The sequence below is a fragment of the Erpetoichthys calabaricus genome, chromosome 4 (assembly GCF_900747795.2).
Source record: "Erpetoichthys calabaricus chromosome 4, fErpCal1.3, whole genome shotgun sequence".
Classification (NCBI taxonomy): Eukaryota; Metazoa; Chordata; class Cladistia; order Polypteriformes; family Polypteridae; genus Erpetoichthys; species Erpetoichthys calabaricus.
Window position 1 is genome coordinate 200,730,167 of NC_041397.2, and position 12,170 is coordinate 200,742,336.

Here is a 12,170-nt window from a genome sequence, read left to right on the forward strand (position 1 = left end):
GTTTAACCCAGAATATCTCTTGGGATAGGTTCTTATATTCCGATGTACATTGTTAATCGGGAAAACTGATCAGAACATTATTTTGCTACCATCTAGTGGATAAAATAACATTTTGCTGCAGAAAAATAATGAATACTTTTATGCATTTTGCCACTCTGTGGTAACGGATCAGTATTTATGAGTGGGGTGTAGCCTTCAATTAAAATGCAATTGCATGTAAATTAGAAGCTGTAAAGCCAGTTTTTCCACAAACTGAAACGGAACCATTAGTTAAATCAAGTGATAATAATTTAATAATATAATAATAATGTGATTTGGTTATCAGATGCTGACATGGGTAGTTAAACTGATACATATGGCACTGTATGATTGAACTGCCATGGTATACCTGGTGAATTTGATCACTTGAAGGTTCACCGTGGTGCATGTAGGTGTGTGGTAAAAAGACAAACTGATTGCACTCAAGTGGAAGGGCAAGAAAGACGTTATCCCCCTAAGTACTGTTCATAATGCTGAAAATGTCAATTTTGCGTTAGGAGAAATATGGCTCTGTGGTAGACTACAATAACACAAACAACGGTATCAATTGTGCAGATAAGGCACTGACATTATACCCACTTGTACATAAGCAAAAAAAAGGAAAAAAGTGTGCCAAGAAACACACTTGTATTGTCCTGATTGCAGTATCAGGCTGTATGTTGGTGACTGTTACAAAACAACACACGAAGGACATGAACTAATTCTACAATGGTACATGAGTGAACACTAGACATACCTTTTGTACTGTATTTATGTTGATGTTTTAGTATTTACATGTTTCTGTTACACATACTGTATTAACATTTTGTCTTTTTGAAAAAAACTTTAAAGTATTTGGCTTGTTTTTTTCAGTGGTAAAAATAACACTAAGGAGGCTACCAACAGAAAAAAGGAAAATCACCAAATTACCCTCCTAACCTTGAGAAGTTGGAAATGTTAACTAAAGGAAAAAAAGAGAGGATAGAAGTACAACAGTAGAACAGCAAATAGGGAGGAATGAAGGACAATTTAAAAGAGTTTGAAAAAAATGTCAAGATCAGGTCCTTAAAGTGTCAAATAGTGTGTGGTCTCGCATGGATTAGAATGAGAGAGAGTGTGGGCCCTGGTGGGGGTTTTCTTTGTTTTTGTTTCTCCTATTTGTTACTAGTTCTTACTCCTTGAATTTTACATTTTTTATAATCAAAACTGATTTGAATCAAGAGGACTAAAAATTATAAACTTCTTGAAAGTTTCCTACAAAAGTCCAAAGGTCATACTCCTGAAAGAAATTTTATAAGTAGACGTTAAACTATCTATAAGAGCAGTGCCTGACAGTCCAGTATTATGGTTTAGCCTATGTCATTGACTTTTGTGATCATTTGATTAACTCTAAAAGCATAATAATATATTATTTAATGCACTGGATGATCTTGCATTTTATGGGAGATTGGTTTTAAAACCCAGTTCTGTCATTATATGTGTGGAATGTTTTTTTTTTTCTCAGATACTTTATCCTTTTACTTGCATAGCAAAGACATGAATATTTAAGTTGATTTCTCAAATCTAAATTGCCTGGAGTAAGTGGTTGTGGGTGTGTGATGATGAGTTTACATTTTGATGTAATAGTAGCCCAGTAATGGCAGTTTCACCTGATTATATCTACACCACATTAATCAAGCCACAATCTTCAATATATTTCTGATAGATATTTTCAGTTTTTCTGATTTTTTTTTTGTTTGTTTTTCAGGGTGATAGTGGTGGTCCTTTAGTTACAAAGATAAACAACATATGGTGGCTTATAGGAGATACAAGCTGGGGTTATGGATGTGCTCAAGCAAATAGGCCTGGTGTGTATGGCAATATTACAGAATTCCTCCCATGGATCTTTTCTATCATGCAAGTAAGTTTGTTTTACTCATCTTTTAATTTGTTAAGTTGTAGTGGTTGGTTTTATTTCCTAATTAATAATACACCCCATATGTCTGCATGCAGATAGTACCAAGAATAGTAGTTTAAGATCCAGACTGTGTACTTCATTTTAAGAAATAAGTACTTTAAACATAAGCTTTATTGTGAATTTTACACATATGGCAGAGCTTATTCTCCAATCAGAATGTCGGCAGTCAAATTCACTTGCTCCATAGCACATGGGTTTTAATGATTAAACTTGAAACAATGTGATGGAAGATTAGAATATATTATCGAAGAAGGTCAATAAGCCTTTCCCAAGCTCATGAAACATGTGCAGGATGGACTGGCTGAGTCTCATGATCTATCACATTTCTGCACAAGGACACAAAGTTGCTCCATTTGTCCACAGTTACAACAGAATCCAAATTATTATGCATGAACCTATGGTTCAACTGTCAACCAGAATCTCATTCCCAGTACTTTAGTGGAACACTTTAGGTAACATTTTTAGTTTGGTAATCTTTTCAGATATTATTGCCTTTTGCCTAAATGTTCTACTCAGACACTACAAAGGCTTTGTCTTACAGAAGATTTCTAGCATAACCTGATTTGTAAAACATAAGTAACCTGCGTGTATGGTGTACTCCAAAGACATCTTTTTTAAAATAAATTTCTTATACTTACTATACTTTATTGCTGGAGTCTGAAGAACATTTTTATGTAAGTTGAACTGGAGTCAAGATATTCTTTTTTTTCCTAACAGTATCCAGGCATATCCTTTTCCAGACTAGCTAAGATATGTGATCTATATTTATATGGAACACACCCTTTGTCTCCTCTTTTGTATCTAGTTTGCCAGTATTGAGTAGTGATAAGCAATCCCCAATGAATTTGATTCACCATGAGTTTGGCAAAAATGCAAAATGCATTGAAGTTAATAGGGAAGGAAAAACTGAACTAGTTTTGAGTGGAATATAATGGAATATATGATGGAGTGGAGCAGACAACAGCAACCCTAGCATATTTGGTATCTTCATCTCTCATCTGCCAAATTGTCTAAATACACAAATGTGGTCTCAGGTCAATATTGAAGACACCATAGCTGCATCATAGTTATCCATAAACAGTCAGTCTTTTAAGTGTGCCAGAGGGCTAGAGAAATGTCTGCCAACTATGCTGGACTACTTATTGTAGCCAACAATGTGACCTGAGCTGTGAGGCTAGAGTGCAAACTACAGCACATCCCGGAAATAAAAATTATACCCCAGGTTCACAGTGCAGTACTTTTAGTCCTTTATCTCTCTCTTCATCTCCTAATTTCCTGTCACTACAACTAACTAACACCCACAGAGCCTGTGATGCAAAGCATCAGCATTATGTACATCGTTGGGGTTGTCCCTGTCACTACATAATCTGTGCTACATACTGAGGAGCATGGGGGCAACAAGTGGGTATGATGTGTGTGTGTGCAATAATATTTTTTGGCCCAATTTTGAGGTACCTCAGTCAACAGTGAGCTTATGGCCATACCTCTCTGAAAAAGAGCAATGTACTTTAGTCTCCAGCAATCTGTGGAGAAGAGTGTTGTATCTTTATCTGCCACGATTAGAAGCAATGAACTGAGGATTAAGATCAATGTGGTATGTTCAGCTAATGTGCCCCTCAAATAAAAATACTGCAAGTTTTTTTTTTGTTTTTTTTTTTAACACATGTGGGATGCAGATCGGGCTGGAGTATCGATTGGATAGTAACATCACGCATTCCATAAATAATTAATGTATGTGCAAAGCTGATCGGGCAGCACTATAAAGTATGAGGTTGAGTAGCTCATAGTAGTCCATCACAGGGCAAACACACACACTCTGGCCAATTTAGAATCCAGATACCCAGAAGAAAACCCATCCACAACCATGGACAATGTACAAACCCCAGGTACAGAAATCAAACCCAAGTAACTGGTTCTGTGAGGCAAATTACATTAAAACAAACTGTTAACAGACAAATCTATATCCAGTATGTTTACCATGAAATTCTGAAGTGTGTGTTCAGGGGTGAAAAAAATAGAAGAAATTGTATATTGTGTTAAGCCATGCAAAATGCACATCAGTGCCAAGACTTACATATGTGTTGTTGGGAGATCCCAGTTATTGACACAGTAAAGCCAGGAACAGGACAATAACAGTGTTTTCATTTACGAGTTAAGTTAATAGTAAGAATTGGTTGGAATGAAAAACTGAAGCCACATGGTTCTGTCCTATACTACTTGCTAAACTACTCACCTAAAATTGGTGATGGCAAGCACAAGAAGTCTGGCAATCACACAATACTTGAGCACCACATTTGATTCTGGTGATGGTGCTACATGATTTTTCCAATTTCTCTTGCTAATAAAGACACTTAGAACTCTGAGAACATGTGGTGAGATTAACTGAAGTCTCTAAAGTGTCTTGGTGTGTGTGCATGTGTGTGTGTGTGTGTGTGTGTGTGTGTGTGTGTGTGTGTGTGTGTGTGTGTGTGTGTGTGTGTGTGTGTGTGCTGCTGCTTTGCTTGGAACCAGCACATAGGACTGTTTCTTAAACCAACACCAACATTAAAATTGTTGATTTAGATGTTACAAGCTAATCATTATTCTGTAGTTCTTTTAAATAAACTAGATTTGCAGAATATTAATTTTCATCTTTTTTTTTTCCAGACCTATAAATAAGAAAAACAACAACATGAATGTCCTTGATTTCAGTTGTACTGCAGTTCTTTTTCAGTACAGTTCCTAGAGAGGTTTGGTTATATTTGTGTTAGAACTGAAAAGCATTTTTCCAAAGTGCATATGATTTTCCGTTACTGAAGCTTTTTAAGAGATTGTTTTATAGCCATAAACTTTCAGGTGTAACTGTGGAGCACTTTATATTGGCGGCTGCCTAATAAGATATTTTCTTAAGCCCAAAGATCAAAAGAGACAGCTCGATATTGTTACTTTAAACTGGAGTTACAATTACCAGCTGATGAGTGCCAATAATTTTAAAGTACTGTAACAATAACAAAATCCAAAATGCTTTGAAGATAAGTAATTTAGTAGCTAAGTTTTTGGGATATTTGCTGTTCAGAATACATGAAATGTTTTATTTTATGTTTGATTTATACAAAAGTGAAGCAAATACTTACATTTTATAAGATTATATTTATGAAGTTTTTTTTATTTATGAAGGCCTGTAATAATTTATAGAAGCACCATATATTTTATAATACATTTATTTAATTTCTGTACAGCTACAGATTTAGAATCAGAACAAAGTAAAATACAATGCACTATTTTTTATAAAATTTCAAAGCTATGTGATGAAATATATTGCCACGCAAAGATGTAAAAAGCCCCATATTTTAAACTACACTTTATTTCTACACTCCACACACAACACATTTAGATAGTGGTGCTGAATGTGTTATTTTACCCTAAATAAATTTTTGTTTTATGACATATGTCTGTGCTGTATGGTTTATATCGCATTATTTTAATAGTTTATGCTCCTAGCCTCTTTTATTTGTTGTATGTCTTTCTTAAAGCTCTTGCTTTAACAGAAAATATTTTTTCAATGATGCACCTTTTATTATGTTTTCTTTGAAGTTCTGAGCTCCGCTAATCTGTGCTACAGTGCATCCGGAAAGTATTCACAGCGCATCACTTTTTCCACATTTTGTTATGTTACAGCCTTATTCCAAAATGGATTACATTCATTTTTTTCCTCAGAATTCTACACACAACACCCCATAATGACAACGTGAAAAAAGTTTACTTGAGGTTTTTGTAAATTTATTAAAAATAAAAAAACTGAGAAAGCACATGTACATAAGTATTCACAGCCTTTGCCATGAAGCTCGAAATTGAGCTCAGGTGCATCCTGTTTCCCCTGATTATCCTTGAGATGTTTCTGCAGCTTCATTGGAGTCCACCTGTGGTAAATTCAGTTGACTGGACATGATTTGGAAAGGCACACACCTGTCTATAGAAGGTCCCACAGTTGACAGTTCATGTCAGAGCACAAACCAAGCATAAAGTCAAAGGAATTGTCTGTAGACCTCCGAGACAGGATTGTCTCGAGGCACAAATCTGGGGAAGGTTACAGAAAAATTTCTGCTGCTTTGAAGGTCCCAATGAGCACAGTGGCCTCCATCATCCATAAGTGGAAGAAGTTCGAAACCACCAGGACTCTTCCTAGAGCTGGCCGGCCATCTAAACTGAGCAATCGGGGGAGAAGGGCCTTAGTCAGGGAGGTGACCAAGAACCTGATGGTCACTCTGTCAGAGCTCCAGAGGTCCTCTGTGGAGAGAGGAGAACCTTCCAGAAGGACAACCATCTCTGCAGCAATCCACCAATCAGGCATGTATGGTAGAGTGGTCAGACAGAAGCCAATCCTTAGTAAAAGGCACATGGCAGCCCACCTGGAGTTTGCCAAAAGGCACCTGAAGGACTCTCTGACCATGAGAAAAAAATACTCTGGTCTGATGAGACAAAGATTGAACTCTTTGGTGTGAATGCCAGGCGTCACGTTTGGAGGAAACCTGGCACCATCCTTACAGTGAAGCATGGTGGTGGCAGCATCATGCTGTAGGGATGTTTTTCAGTGGCAGGGACTGGGAGACTAGTCAGGATAAAGGGAAAGATGACTGCAGCAATGTACAGAGACATCCTGGATGAAAACTTGCTCCAGAGTGCTCTTGACCTCAGACTGGGGCGACGGTTCATCTTTCAGCAGGACAACAACCCTAAGCACACAGCCAAGATATCAAAGGAGTGGCTTCAGGACAACTCTGTGAATGTCCTTGAGTGGCCCAGCCAGAGCCCAGACTTGAATCCGATTGAACATCTCTGGAGAGATCTTAAAATGGCTGTGCACCGACGCTTCCCATCCAACCTGATGGAGCTTGAGAGGTGCTGCAAAGAGGAATGGGCGAAACTGGCCAAGGATAGGTGTGCCAAGCTTGTGGCATCATATTCAAAAAGACTTGAGGCTGTAATTGCTGCCAAAGGTGCATCGACAAAGTATTGAGCAAAGGTGAATACTTATGTACATGTGATTTCTCAGTTTTTTTATTTTTAATAAATTTGCAAAAACCTCAAGTAAACTTTTTTCACGTTGTCATTATGGGGTGTTGTGTGTAGAATTCTGAGGAAAAAAATGAATTTAATCCATTTTGGAATAAGGCTGTAACATAACAAAATGTGGAAAAAGTGATGCGCTGTGAATACTTTCTGGATGCACTGTATATCTGCATTATAGGTAGTTTTGGATTTGTGGCATGAATATATTAAAACAAAATGTTGGAAATGTTTTTTTCATTTTATTGAAACATAAATCATAACAACAATAATAAACAAGAATGAATCATTAAATGTGTTGCATTTCTCTCCGTTCATTATATTAATAGTGCATATGTCAAAAATCACATGGTAATTGCATCTTCCTAAAATACTCAATAATATTAAGGGACCAGAATTATCTAATTATCTGTATAAAACTATCTACACATGTTAGATTCAGGATTTAGTTTTTAAAAATTTTGGTAATTAATCCGAGGTAAAAGTGATGCCACCTTTACTTTTGTGAATCTACAGTATGTCATCATTTTTGAACAAATTACCACTGTCTGTGTGTTGTCTCCACTTTTTATATTGTATTTTATATTTATATTCTCATATTTTTTCTTTGCCGTTGGAACCCTTGCAGGTTTTTTTTTGTCTTTCTTTTGTTCTCTCAGCTGTCTTGAGTTTATTGTCAGACTCATCTTTAGAGACTTAAAAACTGATGCTATTTATAAGGACTCCACTATTTTCAATCGTGTATTTATTTTATATAAGTGCATATGGATTTATCATGTATTTATTCATTTTTACTTCTATGTAATTTGAATGTTTTTTTTTTTCTCTTGTAACTTTTTTCTTTGACATTTTGTAAAGCACTTTGAGCTACATTCTGTGTATGAAAATATGCTATTAAAATAAAGATCAAGAAGCCTGAAGAAGTTGGTGGGCCAGGGCTTATTGCTGCTTCTTCACATCTCCAGTCTCAAGCTTTGGTTTTCTCTCCAGCATCCCAAAGATGTACATGTTGATTCATTTTGTCAGTAAAAAGGTCCTGTGAGATTGAATGTGCCCAGCAATAGTTTGTTCCGGCCTAGTAGCTGGGACAGACTGTGTCTCCCAGGAGCCCTGTATTTTGGTTAAACAAATTAGGAATGTGGATGTAAACATAAATATTAAGACAAATTGGGCATTCTTTTCCTGATCCTGACCATTAGACTGTAGCGTTACAAGGGGCCAGAGACACACCCAGGCACCATCAAGCATGAGGCAGGAACAAACCCGTAACGGGATATCAGTCTCCTTCACGACTCCACTTGTTCATGAACATCTGCAGTGCACTCACTTATTTATACAGGGCCAGACTAGAACTGTAAATCAGTCATCTTTGGGATGTTGATGGAATTGAGAGTATCCATACATGGACTCTGGGAGAATGAGTGGGCCTCATACAAGCAGAGCAGGACCCGCAGACCTAGAGATGTGAAGTAGTACCATCATACCAAATTGGAACAAATTAAAGTAAATTGATATAGCAGTAAATTTGATTTTTAAAAAAGCTATGTAGTTTCTTTTTCTGTGCTACTTTACCCAACATTTGTTGCAGTCATTTTTGGTTTGTGTGCTTTGCAGGTGTCTGACTTTGCATTTAAATATAAACATTAAACTTCAGTCATATGCTACATTGACGTTCTATGGAATTTGTTAACACTTTACCTTTTCAGTTGTGTTCCTAAACAAGAGTTTTCTGTTAATTTGGTGTTTGGTTCACAAAAAAAAAAACTAATTAAAAATAAGCTGTAGTTTTCACCTGAAAATAAAAAGTAAACTAAATGCATTAAGCATGCATTGCATCACACCAAATACACAAAAATAAACTTATTTTATTATAAGAAGGTAAAAGGTCAACTTTACATTAAAACTGGAGCAGTTCAGTCAGCATTTTTTCTGTAAATCGTCCCACTGAGAGCTACCACTTTGAAAGGAGTTCACTGGACAGTTTAACATCTGTGGCAGAGCGACGGGCGCTGAGCAGGCTCCTATCAATGATGGAGAATCCACTGCATCCACTAAACAGTATCATCGCCAGACAGAAGAGCAGGTTCAGGTACAGACTGCTGTCACTGTCCTGCTCCACTGATAGACTGAGAAGATCGTTCCTCCCCCAAACTATGCGACTCTTCAATTCCACCCGGGGGGGTAAACGTTAACATTATAAAAAGTTATTGTCTGTTTTTTACCTGCATTATTATGAATCTTTAATTTAATATTGTTTTTTTGTATCAGTATGCTGCTGCTGGAGAATGTGAATTTCCCCTTGGGATTAATAAAGTATCTATCTATCTATCTATCTATCTATCTATCTATCTATCTATCTATCTATCTATCTATCTATCTTAAAAGAAAACCTGTAGTTGCCACCTGTGCTATTTCTGGTAATATGCACCCTAAGATTCAGCACCTTTTACCCCTAGCAGACTCGTGTGTTGTGTTGTCTGTGTTTTTGGTCATCATCTGATCTCATTACGAAGCACATGCCACTTGGTTTGGAGATACTGTCTTGTACATAAGCAAAAATGTTTGTACACTGCCAAAAGAATCATTAGTTAAATCGTTAATAAAGATGAACATGTCTGTTCTGGAGATGCTCAGACATGTGTACGCCATGAAACTACCTCCACCAAGTCTGGCATGTTATGTGGTCATTTACAGTTTATTCCCTATGCTGTTTGTATGATCAGTCTGTAACACTTCACTTCCTGAGTCAGCTGTCTCTCTTTTAAAAACGGTTTATTAGACCTTTCAGTTTTGGGTGCCATTCAGAGTTTTACATCTTTAAGTACAGATGCGCTTGCTTTGTGGAAGTTGTTCCCAATTTTAGTGATAGACTCTAATGCTGTACATTGTCTGTCATCAGCTGTGACTTGGTCGTCTCTCTTTTCCTCTATCAAGATATTGACTTTTGATATTTTTGATTTAGTTATGCTCAGTTTTTTGATTGAATTCTTCTTTATGTTAAGCATCCTCTTTGCTTATTTTTCTTTCAAGGACAGATACTGATTTAAATGGGAAAATAGGTCAAACGGCACACATTTGCAGTTCTTAGAGGTAAGAATGACATCCTTTAAATTGTCTTGAAACATTTACACAATATGCCAGAGTTGTCCAACTCTAATCCTGGAGGACTGCCTTGGCGGCAAGTTTTTCTTCCTACAACTTTCTCTATCAATGACCAGTCTCTGACTTCTTTTCCCTTCATTTTAATTGTTTTTTTAAGACTCAGGCTTGTGAAATGACAAAATTTTTACGTAAATGGCAGCCAAACAAAAATGAGATGTGAAGTTGTGCTGCATTTGTCATATGACGGAGCTGGAAAGTTGGAAATTGCAATTGCCTCATTTGCGACCTCCAAGCGTTTGCGTTACTCAATTGGAAACTAAACATGGATGCCTGGGGCCTCATGTATAAACGGTGCGTATGCACAGAAATGTTGCGTAAGAACGTTTCCACATTCAAATCGCGATGTATAAAACCTACACTTGGCGTAAAGCCACGCACTTTTCCACGGTACCTCATACCCTGTCGTACGCAAGTTCTCCGCTCGGTTTTGCAGACTTGCGGCACTCCGCGTCAAAGCAGTGCTACTGTTCCTGTGTGGTTACCCTTTCTTAGATCCACATCCACGACGGCGGCTTTATCAAATACACTGAAATTAACCGCATATCGTTCATAAATTTAATGCATCTGATTGTAATTAACCTGTAACAATATGATGGTCCACAGAATGGTCAAACTATTCTAAATACCTTAACTGCTTTAGCGTTGTTACTCTCACTGCACCTTCGTCTTCTTCTGTCAGCTGCTCCTGTTAGGGGTTGCCACAGCGGATCATCGCACTGATTGAGTGCGTGTATAGTTCTTGGGATGAAACTGTTTGTGAACCGCGAGGTCCAAACAGGAAAGGCTGTGAAGCGTTGGTCGGATGAGAGCAGTTCAAATAGCAAATGGCTGAGGCAGCGAGTGCTTGATGCTGTATACCGATAATTCTCTTTCCAATCGCTGTAGATCTGTGATTCACACTCAGATACAGTGATATAAATACTCCGAGTGGTGCAGTAAGAGTAATATGGAAAGAAGAAGATGTGAGAGTAACAACGCTAAAGCAGTTATTGTATTTGGAATACTATGGCTATTCCCTGGACCATTATATTTCAGGTTAATTACAATCAGATACATTACACTAATAAACAATATGCAGTTAATTTCAGTGTATTTATAAAGCCGAGTCAGGAATGTGGGTCTAAGAAAGAAAGGGTAACCACACAGGAACAGTAGCACTGCTTTGATGCTGGGTGCCGCCAGTCTGCAAAACCGAGTGGAGAAATTGCGTACGCCAGGGTATGAGGTACCATGGAAAAGTGCGTGGCTTTACGCCAAGTTTAGGTTTTATACATCGCGATTTGAGCGTGGAAACGTTCGTACGCAAGATTTCTGTGCATACGCAGCGTTTATACATGAGGCCCCAGACCTGAATTTGCAACTAGGAGTTCAGGGCAAGTTTTCTTTGTTTTCCGAGTCGGATTCAGAATTACAAATTCAGAAATTTTGTCAAATGCAGCATAAGTGAACCAATAACATGACCAGCTAAGTCAGGACCTGAAACTCCAACCAATTTTATTTCAACCAGTTTCTTAATTAGAACCCAATTCTTCTTAATTAAGCTCGGTATTTATCTCCATAGCTTGTTGCTGTTCTCATTCTGCCACAGCAGACATTTACAAAACTGTTGTTTTATTTTTTTCTAAGACCACCATCAAAATGTTTTGGGACCTCTGCAGATCACCATAACTTGAGACCTTGACCTTTCTTTATTTTCAAATATTGTGTGACGGATACAGCTTGCTGGTGATGTGTTGGCTCATTTTGTATCTCATTGTAGTTTGGGGGATAATTGAGGAAATAAAAACGCAAACATTTAAGTGGTCTGACTTCTAAATAGTAAGACATTTTAAAAAGGGCAAAAAAAGTTAATTAGCAGCAAAAGGTAGGAACAGTTTGTCTAGAACAGGGGTCTCCGACCTTTTTTCCCCTGAGAGCTACTTAAACAAAATGTCTATATCTATAAAATCCAACGTCTGTCTGTCTGTCTATATATCGGTCCGCGTTT

General features: G+C 37.3%; 1 protein-coding gene across 2 annotated transcripts in view; it reads left to right on the forward strand.

Moving 5' to 3' along the window:
* The window catches only part of tmprss2 (transmembrane serine protease 2), a 226,717-nt gene that overhangs the window by 70,153 nt on the left and 144,394 nt on the right, over positions 1-12,170 (forward strand). The window contains exons 13-14 of one of the 2 annotated variants that reach the window (XR_007934874.1): positions 1,766-1,918; positions 4,622-5,365. Coding sequence is in view for 1 of the 2 variants with exons in the window: in XM_028800181.2 (XP_028656014.2) it covers positions 1,766-1,918; positions 4,622-4,633 (165 nt within the window). In the remaining variant the exon portion in view is untranslated. Of the gene's footprint in view, positions 1-1,765; positions 1,919-4,621; positions 5,592-12,170 lie in introns of those variants that run through there. The other variant, XM_028800181.2, reaches the window with a different exon arrangement.